This window comes from Budorcas taxicolor, chromosome 19 (genome assembly GCF_023091745.1).
Source record: "Budorcas taxicolor isolate Tak-1 chromosome 19, Takin1.1, whole genome shotgun sequence".
In the NCBI taxonomy this organism is placed as follows: domain Eukaryota; kingdom Metazoa; phylum Chordata; class Mammalia; order Artiodactyla; family Bovidae; genus Budorcas; species Budorcas taxicolor.
The window spans coordinates 30,081,788-30,103,429 of record NC_068928.1 but is presented as its reverse complement, the minus strand read 5'-3'; the positions used below and the strand labels follow the sequence as shown (position 1 = coordinate 30,103,429).

The 21,642-nt window shown below is 46.9% G+C and overlaps 1 protein-coding gene across 1 annotated transcript in view; it reads right to left on the bottom strand.

The window, feature by feature from the left end:
• Positions 1–3,670: 3,670 nt before the first annotated feature.
• The window catches only part of SHISA6 (shisa family member 6), a 258,955-nt gene continuing 240,983 nt past the window's right edge, over positions 3,671–21,642 (bottom strand). Inside the window, exons 4-6 of the mRNA XM_052658601.1 lie at positions 10,499–10,555; positions 6,046–6,198; positions 3,671–4,221 (exon numbers count right to left, since the gene is read on the bottom strand). Of these exons, the coding sequence (XP_052514561.1) occupies positions 3,671–4,221; positions 6,046–6,198; positions 10,499–10,555 (761 nt within the window). The remainder of the gene's footprint in view (positions 4,222–6,045; positions 6,199–10,498; positions 10,556–21,642) is intronic.

Genomic DNA, 21,642 nt, shown 5'->3' with positions numbered 1-21,642 from the left:
GATACACACAAGCAGGACAGGCATAACTGAGATGAAACAGTGGCCGAGAGCCCTCGAGGATATGAATCTTTGGCCAGAGCAGGAGCCTCTGGGCTAGTGGCAAGCCAGGGCAGGGGCTTCAGGGATGTGCCAGCTGCAGGAACCAAAGCCAGTCTTTGCCTATGATGCCTCTGACAGAGTAGTTTCCATCCTTTATCCCATGGGATATCCCATGGCAGGAGGTGAAGGATTAACCAATGAGGCCAACAGAGACCTGAAGAATGTCTCATTCTGGGACTGTCTTCATTGAGAGCTCCACATTTTAGAACCACAGGATAGTGCAGCAGGACCAGGGAAAAGAAACTGGGGATGGAGAGAGGTAAATGAAAGAAGACCCGGGCCAGGGAGATGAGAGGAGGAAGGGCTGAACGAGCATGGAAGAGTGAGGTCAGTTTGGGGCTGAGAGTGGAAAGAGGGGAGGAGACATCTGAACGAAGAGAACGGTGGGAGCTTTTTAGAAGGCAAGCCCATCACCCAAGACACTGGGGAGCCCTGTGGGTAAAAGTCCATTTAGGGGATTAAAGGAATTCTTGGGAAAGCATTTGTCACTTACGAGCTCCCGGAGCCAGGAGTTCACTGGAGGAAGCGAGGCAGGAAAGGTAGAAGGGCATGACAGATAGTGAGAGCTCGGCTGCCATCAAAGGCCAAGCTGACCAGCACAAACCTTCAGGGCAGGAGAGAACCCATGCAGACCCCAGTGTTTCCCCAGCAGAGCAATGGAGACTCAGAGAGCCAGACAAACCGAGGGAAACATCAGACTTGGGGCTACCCTTAGTGGGAGAGCAGGGCTTCCATTGTCGGGGAAGGGCCAGCCCTTCCTTGTGGGGTAGTGGCCACCAGCCTGGTGGTGCTGGAAGTCTGGACACCCGGGTTCCAGCCCCAGAACTCTCTCCTCTCTGCTAAAAGAACTTGTCCAGTAATGCAGCTTTGCTCTTCCTACAAACATGGATGGCACGACTGATAAACCAGATATTGCTGTGTCCCAGTTAAGACATCACTGTATGGATCCTGAAATGAGGGGACTGAATTGGAGCTCGTCTGTAGACCTTTTTCTCTTATTTTCTTCCTTCCTTCCCTCCCTCCTTCCAGACTCAAGGGTGAAGCAGAAGAATCATTACAAAGAAGTAAAGGATCAAATAGAAATTTTTTGATCCAACCAACAACCAGGGGTTTTAAACTGGACGGCAGGAATGCTGGGATGAGAAATGGTTTGGAATCAACCTACCAAACAGACCCCAGACAGACACACATGGCTAGGGAGAAGCATCATTGCCCTGAGGGCTGGAGAACTTGGTGCAGAGAGGATGCTGCAGACAGGAATGAGAACCAGTTTCTGGTTCAGGTCTGTGTGTGTGTAGATTCACACCCACCCATGTCCTTTCCTGGCTTTGCACCAGCCTTCAAGGGGAGTGGCCAAGGACTGGATCAGAGACCAGTGGGCAGAGGGGAACGGCTGTGACAGACACATGTTCCTTTCCAGGAGTAGCTGATTCCTTCCAGCCCAGCCCTCTTAGTTTCATCTTCTGGAGCAAACTTCATAAACCCTTAGGGACCAGCCCTTGAGACGGTTTATGTGTTTGTCAAGAAGGGAAGCAGAGAGTTATCCCTGACCTCACAGCCTCACAGCCCCAGTGACACTGCTCCCTTGGGGATCTCAGGGCAGTGTCCATCACCCCCAGCCTCAGTGCCCCTCGTGATTCCTGTGATGGTGAGCACTGTGGTAGGGAGGGGAGGACAAGAGCTTTGGAATTCTTGAAAAAGTAGGAGGAATCAGTCAATTGATTTCTCTGTTGATTAGATTAAAAATTCCCAGGGCTGACCCTGGGGCGTTCTCCCTGCCCCACCCCTGCTTTTTAAAGGGTCATACATGTTGTGTGCGGAACTGGGGAATCTAAAAGCTCGTTTAAAGTCATTGCTTTTGGAGTCTGACTGCGGCGGCTGTCACATTCGTAGTATTATACCTTTGCCCAATAGTCTGAAGCCAGTTCCCCCAGCTCCAGCCCAGGGAGGTATCCTGGCCCAGAGAATGGAGCCTTCTCTCCCCCTACCCCCCACCAGGCTCTGGTCTCTGGTAGTAGATGCTACTTTGTTCACTGTCTGCTCTCCAGGTGGGTGTCACACCCTGTCCACCCCCACCTGCCCCCACCCCCACCCCCGCACCCTTTGGAGGCAGAGAAGAGGCTGAGGTGGGCTGCGAGGGTGGGGGCAACCCCCAGTAGAGCTGAGGGCATGGATGTGCCTGAGGCCAAATGCCCCCTGTAGGGGAGCTCTGTGGAGGTACCCAGTTAGCCCCCAGACCAATAGCCTGGAGTACCATTATTTGCGTCTGCTAATTGGCCTCTGTCCGGTAGATCCGAAGGAGACACTGGAGAAAGAAGCAGCAGCCAGGAGAGAGTCCTGAAGCTGCAGGAAGATGGGAGATGTGGGGCGAGGGGGACAGGGTGGCGGCAGGAGTGGAAACTGGCAGAGAGCAGGTTTAAACAGAGACGGGGCCAAGCACAAAGGTCGGGGGTGGTGGGGTGGGGAGTCAGTGATGCAGAGAGTGGAGAGGTCGAGGTGCAGAACAACCGCTTGGGGTCCTCCTCTGCCTGGGGCTGAGCTGTCCACCTAGTAGCCAGTGCCTCTGTCCTGCCTGGTGCGTGTGGCGGGAGCCCTGGGCTAGAGGAATGGCCAGCCTTCGAGGCCCAAGGTGTCACAGTGGCCTCCCCACAGCTGCTCTCGGGCCAGGGGGCAGAGCCTCTTGGGAGAAGAGCCAGGGAGGGGAAGGCAGGCCAGAGTGGCAGGTCACGGTTCAGACAGACCTGGAGGCCTGGAGGAAGTGTGGAGATCATTGGGTTGCTGGGGAGAGCCACCCCAAAAGCCCCTGCACCCCATCCCTACTCTGTTCTGGAATGACCAGACGGAAGCCCCAGAGAATCCAGGGACGGAGTCTAGGGCTGGGGGCGGGGCAGGGCCTTGTGGGTGGGGCGGGGTCTTGTGGGCGGGGCATCCAGCCGGAAAGGGGCGGGGTTCCCAACCTTGGGGCGGCAGCTGAAGGAAGGGAACACCCTCCAGGTCCTGGGGCTTGGGGGAGGGTCACAGGGGAGTCAGCAGAGAGAAGGGCCACCCAGTGGGGACCAGAGAGTTCCAGCGGGCAGAAGAGAATCATTATTGTGCTTATGGACACAGCAGCTCCCTGGCTCTGAGAGAGCGAGCAGGCAGTTTTTAGGCACTAAGAAGATTTCTGTGATGCGGTTTTAGGTGAGTGAAAGAGACCGTGGAGCCTATTCAGTCAGCCCATCGGCCAAGTCACATCCGGGCACACAGCTTCCGGCCAGGGTCTCTTGGCGGACGGACCTGCAGCTGAGCCCCCCAGGAGGGGGAGGGGGACGTGGGACTGAAAGGGACTTGGTGACAGTGGGGGAGGGGAGGGAGACCGGGGCCTCGCCCCTCTCCTCCGTCCCCTCCGATTCTTCTGGAACAGTGAGGGTGACCCCTCTAGATCCCAGGTCTGCGCACGCGCTGTGCCAGGCCACCAGCCGAGTCCCAGGAGTATGGCTTTCTGGGAGAGGCGGCCCACCCCGAGCCCCAACAAGAGAGGACGAGGGGAGGGGCTCCGTCCAGGCCCCTGCCGAGCCCGGGCCCCCGCCGCTCACACGGTCACTTCTGTCTTGCTGGCTGTGTAGCAGGTGTGGTGGCCCGGGATGTAGTGCAGCTGCTCCACGGTGTTGTGTCTGCGCGAGGCGAAGGCCTGGCGCTTGGCCGCCGTGCGGCTCTGGCCCAGGGTGGCGTACGAGTTATCCGAGGCACTGGGATGCGAGTGCATCTTTGTCATGCGGTAGCGGTCCAGCACAGGCGTGGACACGAAGACATCCGTGTGCGAGATGGCCCGCGCCAGGGACTGCTCGGGGAAGGCCGTCCGCTCCGGGGACAGCAGCGGGTCCTGGGAGTGCAGGCGCTCGGTGGAGAGCAGCTGCTCGTCCGAGAGGAGGCGGTCGTAGGGCAGGCCGAAGTCGTCCGGCAGGCCTCGCTCCAGGGAAAGGACCCGGTCCTGCGACATGGCCCGGAGGGGCCGGCGGGGTCGCTCGCGAGGCAGCGGTTTCTGTTGGGACATCTGGATGACGTTGAGGGGGAGGGTGCCGCGGGCGGCCAGGTCAGGCAGGTGCCGCCGTCTCATGTAGTACTCGTCAGCTTCCTTGTCGGCTGCAGGGGAGAGACAGGGTGAGAGCAAGAGAGAGAGGAGTGAGCTGAGGGGGACACCGCAGTGCTGCAGCCAGGAACGCGTTGGAGTGATGCAGCCCAGAGGGGTCGACGCTGTGCTTCTCCACTGCGGGTGCAAGTCAGTCCTTGGGCTGGCTTGACTGAGTCGCTCAGTCGGGTCCAACTCTTTGCAGTCCTATGAACTGTAGCCCACCAGGCCCCTCTGTTCATGGGATTCTCCAGGCAAGAATACTGGAGTGGATTGCCATCTCCTTCTCCAGGAGATCTTCCCGACCCAGGGATTGAGCCTGGTCTCCTGCATTGCAGGCAGATTCTTTACTGATGGAAGCAGCGGGGAAGCCCTCAGGGGTCTTGTTAAATGCAGAGTCTGATTCAGACCTGGCTCTGGGGTGGGTCTGCAAATCAGCCTACTTCTCCAACAAGCTCCCAGGCGCTGCTGATGCTCCTACTTCTTGGACCCACTCTGGGGTTAAGGGACTCCCTCAAGGTCCCTGTGGAGTTCAGAGCCAACTCCATGGCAAGCCCATGACCCTGAACTCCTGCTCCAGGACTGCTTCTGCCATACCATGGTCCCAAAACAGAAGAGCTCCCTGGATCTTGCTGAAACTCCCAGGTAGCAGCCAGCAGCTTTCTGATGAGATTCAGAACCTCTGTCCAAGGAAACAGGGTTGAGAACCAGCCTCCTGCTAGAATAAAGCAGGATGCTCCATCCAGGAAGCACTTGTGGAAATGGTTCCTGGTTACTTAGGAACATACTAACACCTTCTCTGGAATAACAGCCTATGCCTGGGAAGCCAACACATGGCACAGGATCAAGTCTACACACGCTTCGCCTGTGCCCACAGGACGAGCAGCCCAGGGCAACCCCATATGTGCACCTTATTCAGATGCTCCGCCTTTCCCTCGATCCCGAAGCTCACCCTTGAACTCACCCAGGATGATCCTGCCTTACCCTACAGGTGAGGAGTGAGGCTTCCTACAGACAGTCTTCCAGATCTCTGCAGAATGTGGGATTCCCCACATTTAACCATAGAAACTCAACTGTGCCACTTTGGAGGTGGCCAAGGTTGTCTCCTGAGCTGAACTGCTATCACAGTAGGTCACTCTGTACCTTCAAGTGCATGCTCGGCCCTGTAGCTGGGTGGTCATCAAAACAGACTCACTGGGCAGTGGGGGCAAAAGGTCCAAGAGTTGGAAAGCTAGAAGAGAGGACTCCTCCTACCATATACCTTCTTGATATTGTAACGTCTGAAACATGTCAGTCTCAAGAGCCTCCCCAGACTCAAATGGCAGAGCTGGGACCATGGGATGACCTGGGCTTAACTCGTGAAATGGGATGTGTGCACGGGTCTCAGGTTCCCAAGACAGCGCTGATGGAGTTAGGCAGAGAGCTGGTTTATAGGCCCTCCCATAAGCCGAGGTCTCTGGGAAGAGCCTCAGAGAAAGCTCTGGCATTGATCACTTTTACTCCAAGACAGAGAGCAAGGGAGGCCCACGGTTTGAAGAAGGTAGGTGTGGGGTGAGGCTGGGGGAAGGCTTTCTCTTGCAGTTAATGTGGTGTAAACCACTGCCTCCCATGGGAATGTGGGTCTGAGGATCCCTTGGCCTCCTCTCTACCGAGGGAGAAGAAGGACTCACGCTCTAAAAAACAAAAACGAGGGACTTGTTTGTTCTCTTCTTCCACTTTCTCTTTGTTCTTGGGACCCCACCCCATGCCCTCAGGTGTGGGGCAAGAGAGTGAGACACCAGAAGATGTCATGGAGGCCTTGGAAGCAGCCCCCAGCCCTGGGAAAATGTCCCACTTACTTAGCCTCTTCAGGGATGAGTACTTGCTGGGGTGGGTCTTCACTGCAGACTCATAGGATGGGGGCAGGTGGGCCAGGTTCTGGAAGGAGCGTGAGAAGGAGAGGTCATAGGGCTCAGTGGCCGATGTCAGGATGTTGTTCATCCGAGGCTTCTCTGCAAAAAAAGGGAGGGGTCATGGTGTTAGTGGGGACAAAATTTTGCAGGGGCAGGCAGGAGGAATGTGTCCAGGTTCCAACTCTTGAGCCCATCCTGCTTTCCTGGGACCCTGTGCTAGGACACAGATGATCTGGTGACTTGATTTCCCTCTGCTCAGCTCCAGTGGCCAGCAAGCCGGAGGGGGCAGGAGCTTTTGGCTGCACTGGCCATAATGACAGGTCACCCTTCCTTGAATGGCAGACTCTCCCAGTACATCACTGGGCTGTCAGATGAAAATGGAAGCCCAGTGGAGCTGAGGAGGTGGGTCATAAAATCATTCATTTTGGTGTGAATAGTATTAGGCAAACTAGTTCTCAGGCTCAGAAAAATCGAAGTTTGAAGGAGAAGAAGGGAGAGTGACTGATCTCATCTGTGTACCCTTAAGACTGGGTCCAGGACCTAGCTCCACTGAGACTCCAACCCATGCTGTCCATGGGTCATTTCACCTCTCAAACCACCCCTTCCACCGTTGGCTCTTCCAAGCCCTGCTCGTGACAAGGCACTGTGAGCTGCAAAGCTATTTCCTCTTATTACAGTTCCTTCCTCTGAATCCCCCCTAGCCATCTCTTAACTGCTGGAGGAAAGAATGTAGGCAAAATGTCTAGCGTGTCATTCTGTTTTTCTCCTTCCATTCCTTGAGACAGAACCTTGAGGTTCCAAAGTCTAAGAGAGAGAAGGGAGACTGTTCAATGCCAGACCTGGAGAAAAGAAGGAGGGGAAGACACGGGGGAAAAAGACCAAAGAGAAGTGAGATGAATGACTAATGAGGTGAATGAGCTGGTCTGGGCTCTGGGGGCCAGATTAGGAGTACTACAGGAGTCAGGGGATGGAGGAGAGAAAATGCAGGTATAGCTGATGAGTGGCCATGAAGATGCGGGGAAAAAAGGAATGGAGAGCCCGGGCAGGAAGACAGGCATGCCTTGGTGCTTGGATGACTTGATGTACAGCAAGAAGTCAACAGGGATTGCTGGAGAAACAGTGGTACCATTCCCAGAAATGAGGCAGCTAGGTGGCTCTCGAATCATCCCTCCTGCTTTGGGACTCCTAAGTAGGGGCAGGCTCTAACTTTGGACAAGTGTATCAGAGGACTGTGGTTCCCCATCCCCAGCAAAGGGAATGCTATGAACCTTGAGACAAAGAGAAACTCTTCTAGGCTTTGTTCAAGGACAATCTCAGTACAGGGAACTCCTGGCTTCTCCATCCTTTCCCGCCCTCACGGTACCCTCAACTCTGGGGATGGAGCCAGGGAGGCCCAGCCAATGATCAGGTATTCACGCCAGCTCGGTACATATGTGAGGGGGTGGGGGGATGCTCTACATCCCTGGGTGATCAGAACATGCTGTACAGAAAGAGCCTCCCTAGCATGGAGCCTCCCTGGTGCCAGGGAGTGGAGTGGGTAGGGAGCCAGGAGCACCGCTACCCAGAGCTGGGAAGGAGCCACCAGCCCCTTAGCTCTTGTGTCTTCACTTTGGGCCGTGCTCGAGAAGAACGAACTTCCTCCGCTTGTGGGGCATCTCTCTTCTACCGAGGGCATCACGCAGCTCACCCACTTCCAAATGCAACGTTTCTGGATATTCTTACCCCTCACTGTTCTCCAAAACCTGCCACAGAGCCAAGGCCAACCCTTCCTTGCTTTCTGCCTCCACCGTGATTGATTGCCTCTGCCCCCTCGCCCACGCTGTCTCTCCTCTCACAATCGTTTCCTTACTCTTCCTCTATCCAAATTCTCCCCTCCCTTAAGACTCTTTGCTGTGACAATATGACATCTTTTCAGCCCCGAGTGGCATCTGGTCTTCAAGCCCCTGTTGCTCTTCTGGCCAGTACCAGCCAGTTTAGTGTCTATGTGGTCTTTCATCATCTGACTCTAGTTGGTCTTGTTGATCTCCAAAGATTGCCATCTCCTTGACAGCAGAAGTTTTGCTTTCCAGTTTTTCTGATGCCTTCACAGTGCTTGGCCCAAAATAAGAATTCAGTTAATGCCCATTGGCTAATCAAGTAGACACAGGTCGCCTCCTCTCTTGAGAGTTGCTCTGCCAGCTCCTGGGAAAAGTAAAACATCCAAGGAAGGAATGAAGAGAAAACCCTGCTTCCACTGAGCCACGAGCTGTTCAAGTGCAGGTACTGGGTCTCATCTATCCTCAGTGTTCTCGCATCAGGTGGCAGAAGAAGATAGGAAGAGGAACCGGAAAGGAAGGGTCCTCGTTAAGTCCATTCTCTTCATCTGCATCTCCATTCCTTCCCTGAAAATAGGTTCATCAATACTGTTTTTCTATATTCTGTATATATGTGTTAATATCAAGAGGGAGATATATATAATTAAGGCATATATATAAATATATATATATAACTATGTCTGATTCTCGTTGTATGGCAGAAACCAACACAACACTATAAAGATTATCCTCCAATTAAAAAGCAGTAAATCAATAAATAAAATTTCACATGGATCACAACTTTGAGTAACTCAATGAAACCATGAGCCCTGCCATTCAGGGCCACTCAGGATGGATGGGGTTATGGTGGAGAGTTCTGGCTGACAAACTGTGGTTCACTGGAGAAGGGAATGGCAAACCACTTTAGCAGTCACTCTGTCCTTGAGAACCCCATGAACATTATGAAAAGGCAAAAGTAAATTAAATAAAGGCAAAAAAAAAAAAAAAGAAAAAAGATTGGTTCCTCCATTTGTATTCAGGAGGCTGCGCTAGTGTAGGCTTCTGGGGAATATCAACTCAGAGTTAGTCTTTCGAAATGATACTGAGCAAGCAGACATCCTCGCTTGCCTTTTCTGGATCCTCTTCCTGCTGCTGCTTCATCACCATGGGCGTCCCCCAGGCTTTCTGTTTCTGCCTTCTGCTTTTCTCTTTCAGCCTTCTCGCACAGATTGCCCCTACTCCCAAGACTTCTGTTGTTGCTTCCAAAGCATAACTTACATCTTCGGCTGTTATCTCCCTCCAGACTTCATGTCTGTATTTCTAACTGCCTTACTGAATGATTTTCCTTGCAGATCCTATAGTCATATCCAGCTCTCGATGTCCCGATCCAAACTCACCATCAACAGCTCCATCCCACCAGCAACACTGGCTGCTTTCCTGATTTCTTAGATTGCTTTCATAAGACCTTTCATTCTTTCATTGATCGTGACTCTCCATTTCACTCATAATTGACTCTTACCAGCCACATTCAGTTAGTAACTAAGACTTCCCAATTCTTTCTCCCAAATATTTCTTAGCTGAACCCTTCTTCCTGTTCCTACTGTCAACATCACTGGTGGTACCAGCTTCTTTTAGCGGATCAGTGTGAGCAGTCTGATTTCCCCCAGTTCTACTTTTTCCTAGACCCTGCAACTTGAAACACCTTATTAAACTGTTGCTGTCATCACATATTTTCATGAGGAGCCTAGCACTGGAGGGGGACCTCAAGATAGTTCCCTTTTGTTCTCCAAATTCTACTGCAGAAACAGAGCATAGTCCGACATGAGAGGTGTAGATCTCTCTGCCAGGCAAGCTGCAGAATTTATCTTTGTTTTGAGTTTCTCTCTCACTAAAATTTAGTGATGTTTTCATTATTTAACAGCCAAGACAGAAGAATGACTGATAGCTCATGATTTACATGGCTGTCTTGCATTCTATCAAGTTTTGAGCATGTACCAAAAATAGTTTTTCACTGCAGTTGCAAATGATAAGTTGTGATCTGAAGGGAGGGTGTGAACAACGTAAGAGGGAAACATGGTTTCGTAACTCCCTGGCACTTTGCTGACACACTCATGCTCTGCAGCTTTTAGTTTCTTCCTCTGTTGGGAGCTAAAGCTCAAGTCATCCAGTTTGGTTTTGAGTTTTATCCAATCTTAATTAGTTTGGGGGAGGATCAGTAGAGTTTCCCACATCTCATGTCATTCCTAAATGGCACCACAAGTAGCCCTGGGCAAAGAAGAGTGTTCACTCCTTGCTGTGGACACATGGAATTTATGGCTGCAAGAAGTGATCAAGATTATAAGTGAAATGGATTAAGAAAGGGGCTTTCTCTTCCCCTTTCATGGCAGAAGATCACTTTGATATCAGAGACAGACATTAGGGGGGCAATGATCTAAAAGTGAGAGTGAGTCACTTTGGCCCTAGAGGAGGGCGGATACCTGGCTCCTCACACCACCTTAGCTTCAGGGAGCCAGTGACCATGCTTGATGCCGTAATCGGCATCAGTAGCTAGGATGGAGCCCCTTGGGATGAGGATGGAATGCAGAACGCTCTCAATCATCTCTCACCATGTGTAGGGGTCTGGGTAGCGCTGCTTAAAATCGGATGGTTATACTGATGATCACCTGAAAATCACAGAAAAAAATTTTTTAAAGACGAGTTCAGGAATTACGTAGTCTCTTCAACACAGCAGCACCTCTGTTGATCTCTGCTATGCTTCTCTGAGTCAAAGGAAGCACTTCCAAGAAACTCAGGCCTTTGCATACCCTAGAAACAAGGCAGGGTCCTTCCTCGGATGCTTCTGTTTCTCTTTTTCTGCATTAGGGCTTCCTCTGTCATCATGGCGAGCCACCTACACCTGTGGATCTGGCTGACCAGCGTCAGAGGCTTTGTTGGGGTGGAGAAGAATGGAGACTAGGGGACACTTGGCAAATATACATACATGGGATAGAGAACTGAGCAGAGAAAGTAGATCTTTTTGAGGGGAGGAGGGTGTTCAGGCATGGTTGGACAGGAAAGGGATGCCCTAATGTAAGGTGCTTGCATCTTATAGAGCTTTAATTTGTCCTGGGTCTTTATACACAAGTATCTGGGTGTGTCCTGAGAGGTAGTAAGCTGACATGAACCACCAACTGCCTGAGATCCAGAGTCCTGGATCCTGGTCTCTGTCCTGCCTATAAGTGACACAGCCAGCGATTTCAAAAGCATTGGTTTTAATTAATGCAAAAGTCCACATTGATTGAACAAGCCACACAATGAATAGAGTTATAGTTGCTGTAGAGAGCAAAAGCCCAGAGACTTCCTTTCTCAAGTTTCTGCAAACTAGAGAGATTCTTGGAGAAGGCGATGGCACCCCACTCCAGTACTCTTGCCTGGAAAATCCCATGGATGGAGGAGCCTGGTAGGCTGCAGTACCTGGGGTCGCGAAGAGTCAGACACGACTGAGCAACTTCACTTTCACTTTTTTACTTGCATGCATTGGAGAAGGAAATGGCAACCCACTCCAGTGTTCTTGCCTGGAGAATCCCAGGGACGGAGGAGCCTGGTGGACTGCCGTCTCTGGAGTCACGCAGAGTCGGACACGACTGAAGTGACTTAGCACTAGCAGTAGCATAGTTGGCTAAAGTCAGGAGTTCAAGGCTTCTAAAACTGAATGAAGATTTGGCTTACCACCAAAACACAGTTCAATATTGTATTGTTGCTTCAGTTCAACATTGTATGTTTGCTTTTTGTTGGTATGTGCATCTTATTTCAACCAAAGCAAAGGAAGGAGGAGGCATGAGGTCTTAGCTTTAGTTTATCTAAACCACGGGTCACAGCCCTGCCATCCTCTTAGGTCTATGTTTGCTTCCATTTCCTGGATGAAATCATCTTTCCTATCTTTGGCATTATACCCTCTTGCTACTCATCCTTAAGCTCTTTCACTAGATCTCCTTTTCTCTTTAATTCTCTAATTACTAGTATGTCATGAGGCTCGGGAGTCTTCACGAAGACTTGGGGTGTATCTTCTTACCCAGATTGAGAGGTTTCAAGTCTACACCTCTGACCTGCGATCTATCTGGTCTGTGGGGTTAGATTTTAAGCTGCTTATATCTGTCACCATGAAATTCCTGCTCTTAACCCAAACCATTGCATCCTAAAGTGAGCTCATCATTTTATTCTCTGCTTCTCAAGCCCTGTCCATGGTACTAATGTTCCATGGGCTTGGAAAGCTAAAGCAAAACTTCAGTTCTCATTCACCATTTCGCTCCCTTCATCTTCCATATCCATCCAGTGAATGCCCAAATTCTCCTCATATGGCAACCTTCTCAATCCAGGCCCACAGTATATCTTTTTTTCCAGATTTCTCTTAGTTCTAGTCTCTAGCTATTTCCAAGACAAATCGTCCTATGTACTACCACCAGGCAAAATTTCCCATACCAATGGAATTATTTATATCATTCCTTTGGTTCAGAGCAAGATCTTAAGGATTCTATCCAGTGGAATATAGTTTGGGGCAGGAAGCCACCATTTCTCACATGAAGACCCTCTACCTTCTCAAAGCAGAATATTAAGTTACTTCCAAGGAAAAACTATTTGACAGACACTGAACCAATTCTACCCTGGATCTGGATTTTAACCAAGAAGAGAGAATCCAGGAAGAGAGATAAAGGGTAGTTTGTTCTGCTTGTCCTCCGGAGGCGAGGAGAAAACCAGCTTCACTGTTTTTTGTTGTTATTGTCATTTACTTATTTGCTTTTAAACAATATGGCAGCATCAAATAAAGCAGTTGCAAGTAATGAGAGAACTCAGATTAAACAGTGGAGAGTGGCAGAGAGAAATACTTCTTTTTTTTCTCACTTTTTAAAAAAAGCTTTGGCTGCCCTGAACAGCATGTGGGATCTTAGTTCCCTGCCTAGGGATTGAACCTGCACCCCCCACATTGGAAGCATGGAATCCTAACCACTGAATCACCAGGGAAGTCCCAGAGAGAAGCACTTCTAATCTTCTATTTAAGAATCTAGGTGTTTCTAGGAAAGGGAGATGATTCAGGTTCAGTTAATAATTCCTGGTACCCAGCTATGCCCCAGGCTCTGTGCTAAACACTTTCACATACCTTTAAAAACTAATCTTTGCAATGATTTTCATTGCGATATATCAATATTGATATATTATTGACTTGCTGATTTCCAGACACTGTGAAAAACCCCTCAAATATCTTATTTTAAGTAATTATCTTTTTTTTTTAACACATGAGTTTACAAACAGGATATATGTCTTGAATTTAGATAGCTTGTTTACAAGGGCAGGGCTTTTCCTTTTGTTTGAATCTCACTTCAGATATTTTGCTAATATTTGATTTTTTTTCACATACTGAAATTAAGCAAAAGCATCTACAGCGGTAGAAAATTAAACCATTGTAAAACAGCCATTATGATATTTTGTTATCTTTTCTTTTGTTTCCCTCCCCCGATAAATTACTATGTGTATGTTTACATGCACACATATACACACCCAAACTTAAATCGCAATGAATAGCAATTTGCATTTCTCATTTGCACAAGTGAGAATCAGATTATGGTGCTTAAAACAGAGAAAAATATGGTGATTTGATCATTACAGTTTCATTAAATAACAAATGCATAAGGTTATTATTCCCTGTAGCATTTTTACAGTAACAAAAGAAACAACCCTAATGTTCATACATACATGTACATGTACATATATACACACAAAGATAAATATGTGTAGTTTCCACATATGTAACTATTTTCTATTTTTAATCAGTTTCTTTTATACTTAATGGACAACATATCTTGAATATATTTTCATGTTTTCAAATAGTCTTTGAAATATTTTATATGGTTTCACAATAGCCCTTTCTATAGAATAACCTATACTGTATTTCTACATATGACTTAAACATAATGTTTATATACATATATATATAAACATTCCCTTATTAATGTGTATTTAGATTATTTAAAGTTCAATAAATTTACACCAAACAACCTTGAACACAACTCTTTGTCCATGTCTTACTTCTTTAGGTAAATAATTAAAAACAGCGTTTCTTGGTCAACACAATGACAATTGCCTTGTGATGTGATGAAGTGGGTTAATGGATTGCTTTCTATTGAACTATTTGTCTATTCCTAGGAAATACATTATTTCATTTTTGTGTCTCATTCATTCATTACAACATTGGATCCCATCTTATTTAATTCCTATGTATTCATAAAGAAAATTTGCCCTTTTGTGCGAACATGGCAGGGCTTTTTGTATCAAGATAATGATTCTGTAAAATCAAGTGCACTTGTTCATCTTTCTGTATGCCTTGGAACTATTAATAGAGCATATGAAAGATGTGTTCTTTGAAAGTTTGAAAGAGTGCAATAAGAAAAATGCCTGCTGTCTTTTGGGGAGTCTGGTTTGCACAGTGGTAGGGAATTGGCTTGTCATTTCACTGACTGCACAACAACAGCTTTGAGAGATAGATGTTGTTATCATCACCGATTTAGTGTTAAGGAAACTGAGGTTTGGAGAGGTTGAATAATTTGCCGAACAGGTGAAGATGGGATTCAAGTCCAGGCAGGCTGGCACTAGAGCCCACATCCTTATGTATTCTGCCTCTCAGACTTGGCAACATTTTCCTTACAAATTGATTCATTCACATTTTCTAATTTCAGTTTGTAATTTCCATTTTTTATAAGTCCATTGAACATTTGAAACTTTATTAGCTTAAAAGTGTAACATACCCTCGAAAAACCTCTATACAGAAAACTATATTTCTTTTTCAGTCTTAACATCTTGTCTTAATATTTTTTGGATCATCAATTTATTCCCATCATTCTTTTTCAAATAACTAACTCTTTACATATCAGAGCTTTTTATCCCTTCATATCTTTATTTTATGCTTTTGGATCTGTTCATTTCTGCCTCCTAATTTTCTTTGTTTTGGTTCGTTATTCTTTTCTAATTTTCGAGCTTGAGTCTTCCGTCTGTTTATTTTTACTCTTTTCTATCAACAATATCAGGTCTCTAGCTCTGAATTTGTCTCTGGTGCAGTCCCATGAGTGCTGATATGGAATGTTCTTATTGCTGTTAAGCCCTAAATGATCTGTAATTTCAGCTCTGATTTTTCTGTCTGACCCAAGATTTCTGTAGCAGAGTTGTTAAATTTCAAAGTGTTTGGGTTTGTCAGTTTGAACTTTTGCGTTAATTTTCTGTTTTATTGTATTGTGATCAGAGAATGGAGCCTGTACAATTTCTGCTTTGGAGACTTGACTTAGGTTGCCTTTGTGGGCCAATATATGATCAATTTTTGTGAATGTTTCATGAATTCTTTAAGAAAAGGTATTATTTTCTTCTCATAGAGTATAAAATTGACATATATCTATTAAATCAGACACATGAAATATATTATTCAGCTCCTCTCTACCCTAACTCATTCTTTGCCTACTTAATCTGTCAAAGACTGAGGGTGGTATCCCCACTCTCCCACTATTGTTGAAAGTGAAAGTGAAAGTTGCTCAGTTGTGTCCGACTCTCTGGGACCCCATGGACTATACAATCCATGAAATTCTCCAGGCCAGAATACTGAGGTCGGCAGCCTTTCCCTTCTCCAGGGGATCTTCCCAACGCAGGGATCGAACCCAGGTCTCCTGCATTGCAGGAGGATTCTTTACCAGCTGAGCTGCAAGGGAAGCCCAAGAATACTAGAGTGGGTAGCCTATCCCTTCTCCAGCAGATCTTCCCAACCCAGAAATTGAACCAGGGTCTCCTGCACTGCAGGCAGATTCTATACCAACTGAGCTACCAGAGAAGCCCCCACTATTGTTGAGTTCCTGTCATTTTCTGTCTGTATCTGTTATAGTCCTGATTTAACATATTTCACAGTTATCTTGTTCAACACAAAAAACCTCATGGTGCTTATGTCTTTTTTGTGACTTGTACCCTTTATCAACATTAAAGAACCCTTTCTGTCCTATTTAATGCCTTTTTTTTTTTTTTGCCTGTAAGTCCACTTGATCTGATATTTATATTGCCAACCCAGCTTTCTCTTTGTTTGCATTTGCCTGATAAACTTTGCCTATCCTTTTGTATCTAACCTTTCTGTGTCATGTTATTTTATCCTTGTCTCTTGACAAGAGCATAATTTTAAGAAAATTTACCTATGTGCTTTGGTGTGTTCTGGGTTGCCTTGATGGTTAAACGTGAGTCCTCCTGGCTCAGAATGATTGTCCTTCCTTCTACTGTCATATCCTCATCTCCCTATCATACATGCATGTGTATGATATGACTGCCCTCCACGTGGCCACGTGGCTCAAACTCTAGGTCATGGTTAATTCGGCTAGGTATGAATACTTGACTCACTTGGGCCCATTGGAGCTCCTTCTCCAGAAATCAGGAACCATTAAAAGAGAGAGATTTGGTCTCTCTGCATGGCTGGACACAACTTGTAAGCTAGGTAGCTATGGCCAGTCTTATCGATTTGGAAGAGAGGTCAGTCTTTAGAGACGGTGCCACATCATATTTTATTAAAAAAAATGGTGACATTAGATTTCTAGTCCCACACACTCTCCTGAAACCTTCCCATTCCCCCACTGGATAGAATATATTCTCTTCTTCTTGAAACTGGAGGGCGCTCCTGACTTCCTCAATGAGCATGGTGCGGCAGAAATAACACCGCATGCCTCCCACAGCTAGGCTGCAAAAGATGACAAGGCTTTCACCTGGCTCACCCTTTCAATACTCACACTTCAACCCCAGCCACCATACTGTGAGGAAGTCCAGACCATGTGCAAAATCTGACTTCAGGGGCTGGCCTAAGGTTTCCATCAATAACCAGGATTAACTTCCAGATGTGTGAGTGAGGAAGACTTCGGATGATTCCAGCCCCCAGCCTTGTAGGTGTCCAGGTTAACACAAGTGGGTCGGAGACGAGCCATATCCACTGAAGTGAAGTGAAGTTGCTCAGTCGTGTCCGACTCTTTGCAACCCCATGGACTGTAGCCTACAACGCTCCTCCGTTCATGGGATTTTCCAGGCAGGAATACTGGAGTGGGTTGCCATTTCCTTCTCCAGAGGATATTCCCAACCCAGGGATCAAACCTGGGTCTCCCACATTGTAGGCAGATGCTTTACCATCTGAGCCACCTAAATCCCCCATACCCACTGAGCCCTTTCCAAATCGGAGATTTACAAGCAAAACAAATGTTGCCTTTACTGTACTGTTTTCTAAAATTAAAATTTTAAGGGACTTCCCTGGTGGCCCAGTGGCTAAGACTCCAAGCTCCCAATGCAGGGACTCTGGGTTTGATCCCTGGTCAGGGAACTAGATCCCACATGCCACAGCTAAGAGTTCACATGCCATGAACTAAAACCCAGTGCTGCCAGATAAAGAAATAAATTAAAAAATTTAAAACTTACAATCATTGTTGATACACAAACAATACAGATTTTTTGTATATTGTTTAGCCAGTTTCTCCAATAGTAACATTTTGCAAAAATATAGTACTCTATCAGAATATTGACATGGATACAGTCAAGATATGGAAGGTTTCCATCACTAGGTAAATTCCTCATGTTGCCACATCCACTTCCTTCCTGCATCCACCCCCTCACTAGCCCCTGGCAACCACTGAAGTGAAATTGAAGTCGCTCAGTCATATATGACTCTTTGTGACCCTCATGGACTGTAGCCCACCAGGCCTCTCTATCCTTGGGGATTCTCCAGGCAAAAATACTGGAGTGGGTTGCCATGCCCTTCCCTAGGGGTTCTTCCCGATTCAGATAACGAACCCAGGTTTCCTGCATTGCAGGCAGACTCTATTCTCTAAGGCACCAGGAAAGTCTGGCAACTATTAACCTATCCATCATTTCTAATTTTGTCATTTCAAGACTGCTATGAATGGATTCATACAGTATGTAATCTTCGAAACTGGATTTTTTTTTTTTTTTTTGTCAAGCATAATTCTCTGGAGACACATTCAGGAATGCATCAATACTTCATTCCTTTTTATTTCTCTGTAGGAAATATTCCACGGTGTGGATGTACCACGGTACCAACTGTTCAACTGTTGAAGGACATCTGGATTCTTTTCAGCTTTCTGAGATTATGAATAGAGCTGCTCTAAACATTCATGTGAAGGTCTTTGTGTCCAGGTCTTCTCTTATCTGGGATAAATGCTTAGGAGTGCAGTTGTTGCCTTGTTTAATAACTGCATGGCATGTTTGTTTGTTTTTAAGAACCTGCCAAACTGTTTTCAAGAGTGGCTGTACCATTTTACATTCCACCAGCAGTGAATGAGGGATCCAGTTCCTCCACATCTTTGCCAGCATTTGGTGTTGTCACTATTTTCTATTTTAGCCATTCTTAACCATGATAGTTATGGAGCGATATCTCATTGTGGCTTTAATTTGCATTTCTCCAATGACTAATGACGTTAAATATCTTTTCATGTGCTTATTTTTCATTTGTTTATCTTCTTCAGTGAAACGTCTCTTGATTACTTTTGCTTACTTTCTAATCAGGTTGTTTACATTTTTCCTGTTAAACTTTGAGAATTCTTTTTATATGCCAGATGATAGTTATCTGTAGGATATATGGTTTGTAAATATTTTCTCCCTGACTGAAGCCTGTCTTGTCATCCTTTTAACTGAGTCTTTTGCAGAACAAAGCTTTACATTTTGATGAAGTCTAATTTGTCAATTTTTTTTTGATTGATTGTGCTTTTGGTGCCAAGTCTAAAACATCATTTTCTAGCCCTAGGTCAGAAGATTTTTTTCCTTTCTTTCTAGATGTTTATATAGTTTCATGTTTACATTTAAGTCCACGAACCATTTGGCATTAACTTCTATGAAAATTATGAGACTCAGGTTGAGGGATTTTTGTTGTTTGTTTTTTTGCTTGCTATCTGATGTCCAGTTGCTTCAGCATTGTATTTGAAAATACTCCTTTCCTCCATATAATTGCTTTTGCACATTTGTCAAAAAATCAGCTGGACATGTTTGTGTGGGCCTACTTCTGGATTTTGTCTTCTGTTCCACTGAGCTACATGTCCGTTCCTCTACCAATAACCAGAGAGTCTTGCTTCCTGTGGCTACATGATATTTCTTGAAGTTGAGCAGACCAATCGCTTCCACTTTATTTTTCCTTTTCTAAAATATTTATTTGTTTTACTTTCGTCTGTGCTGGGTATTCTTTGCTCTGTGTGCTCTCCCTGGTTGCAGGGAGCGCGTGCTCCTCCCCAGCTGCAGTGCTTGGGCTTCTCCTCACCGTGGCTTCTCTTGTTGCAGAGCGCAGGCTTCAGTAGTTGCAGCATGCCGGGCTCCGTGGCTGTGGATCACGGGCTCTACGCGGGTCACAGAGCGCGGACTCGGTAGTTGTGCTGCACGGGCTTGGCTGTCCCACATAATGCGAAATCTTCCCAGTCCAGGGATTGGACCCATGTACCCTGCACTGGTGGGTGGATTCTTATCTATCGTACCACCAGAGGGGTCCTATTTCTCCTTTTAAAAGGTGTTTTAACTGTTCTAGGGTTTTTTTGGGGTTTTTTTTTGCCTTTCTGTATACATTTTAGAATAATTTGTCTGTATCTTAAAAAAATCTTGCGGAGATGTTGATAGGAATTTTGTTAAATCTGTGTACTATTTGTGTGTGTGTGTGTGTGTGTGTGGGAGGGGGGTCAAATGGAAAAATTGTCCAACACAGATGCACTCACTCATTGTGACCAATGCTACTCTATTATGAATACATCTTGAAGACGGTGGAGGGCGAGGGGGTGGGAGGAGGTGGGCAGATGTTGCTCTAGATAATATGGAGTTGTGGGTGTGTGGGCAGCTCGGTGTTAATATGGAAGGGTCAAAGGCAGAATTCGTGATGAACAAAGAGTTGTTGTTCAGTCGATAAGTCATGTTCGACTCTTTGCAACCCCATGGACTGCAGCACATCAGGCTCCCCTGTCCTTCACCATCTCCCGGAGCTTGCTCAAACTCATGTTCATTGAATCAGTGATGCCATCCAACCACCTCATCCTCTGCTGCCCATTTCTCCTCCTGCCCTCAATCTTTCCCAGCATCAGGGTCTTTTCCAATGAGTCAGGTCTTTGCATCAGGTGGCCAGAGTATTGGAGCTTCACCTTCAGCATCAGTCCTTTTAATGACTGTTTCGGGTTGATTTCCTTAAGGACTGAGAGTAGGAAGGCTAACGATTCCAGGAATCAGTCTGGAGCTCCTCTCTGCGGCGACGCGTATACAGTCTGTTGGAACAGGCATCCTGTCTCCCCTTGGACTTATCCACAGATCACATCTCCACTCCCTCAATTACTGGTCTCCCCTGTCCCTCCTCCTCAGGGAGTCCTGGGCCTTGGCACAGTGCCCAGTCAGGGCCATCAGCCTCCTGATGGATCGAGCTGGATAACATAACAATTAATTAGTGCTCAGGACTCACAGATCAATATGCTGACAAGACCACAAAGTAACAAAACAATCTCCCTCAGAGCTCCAAGGCTGCTTGAAGGAAGCCAAGAAGCAAGGCGGAGCCCTGTGCCCACTGAGAGCATTGACGTGGACCATCCATGGTGAACAGGTTGCTTAGAATCAGAAGATTCTGCAGCCACTGGCCTCTGTAGCCATGGAAGTTTCTAGAGCCAGCAGAATGAGTTTCCCTCTATTGGTGTCTGGTTTAGCTGCTAAGGAAAGTGGGTAGTTTTCTCTGGGGAGCAACTCAACTGTGTGCTTACACGTGTGTGCGTGCAGTTCTGTGTCTGTGTGCTTGCTTATACGCATGGTTGGAAGGGGGAGAAGGTGAAAGACAAGAGTGATTTGCTTGGTGTTAGACATTTCTGGTATGAATTCAATGAGAGATGTAGCAAAAGTAATTTCTGTTTAGTGAGTCACAGGAAGGTTGCAGGGTATGAATAGTACCCAAGTGATGTGATCAGTGGGATCCTGAGAATACAAAACAAAGAGATAATATGCATATGGGTTATAGACCCTCATATCTCGGGTCTCATCACCACACCCTGGGTGGGATTTCCTCCCTGCCTCCAGTCTTTGCCCCTATGGATCCACCTTGTGCGCTACTGCTACAATAGTCTTTTTTTTTAATTTGTTTATTTTTAATTGGAGGATCATTGCTTAATACTATTGTGTTGGTCTCTGCTGTATATCAGTGTGAATCAGCCATAGGTATACATATGTCCCCTTCATCTTGAACCTCTTTCCTACCTCCCACCCTTTCCCACCCCTCTAGGTTGTCACAGAGCACCAGATTTGGACTCCTTGCATCATGCAGCAGATTCCCACTGGTTATCTATTTTACATACAGTAATGTATATGTTTCCATGCTCCTCTCCCAGTTCATCCCACCCACTCCTTCCCCCACCGTGTCCACAAACCTGTTCTCTAGGTCTGCATCTCCATTGCTGCCCTGCAGATAGATTCATCGGTGATGGTGGTGCTTAAGTTGCTAAGTCCTGTCTGACTCTTGTGATCACATGGATTGTAGCCCACCAGTCTCCTCTGCCCATGTCATTCCCAGGCAAGAGTACTGGAGTGGGTTGGCATTTCCTTCTCCAGGAGATCTTCCTGGCCCAGGGATTGAACCCACATCTGCTGCACTGCAGGCTGTTCTTTACCACTGAGCCACCAGAGAAGCCCCAGGTTCATCAGCCTCATCTTTCTAAATTCCATATATATGTGTTAATATACGATATTTTTCTTTTTT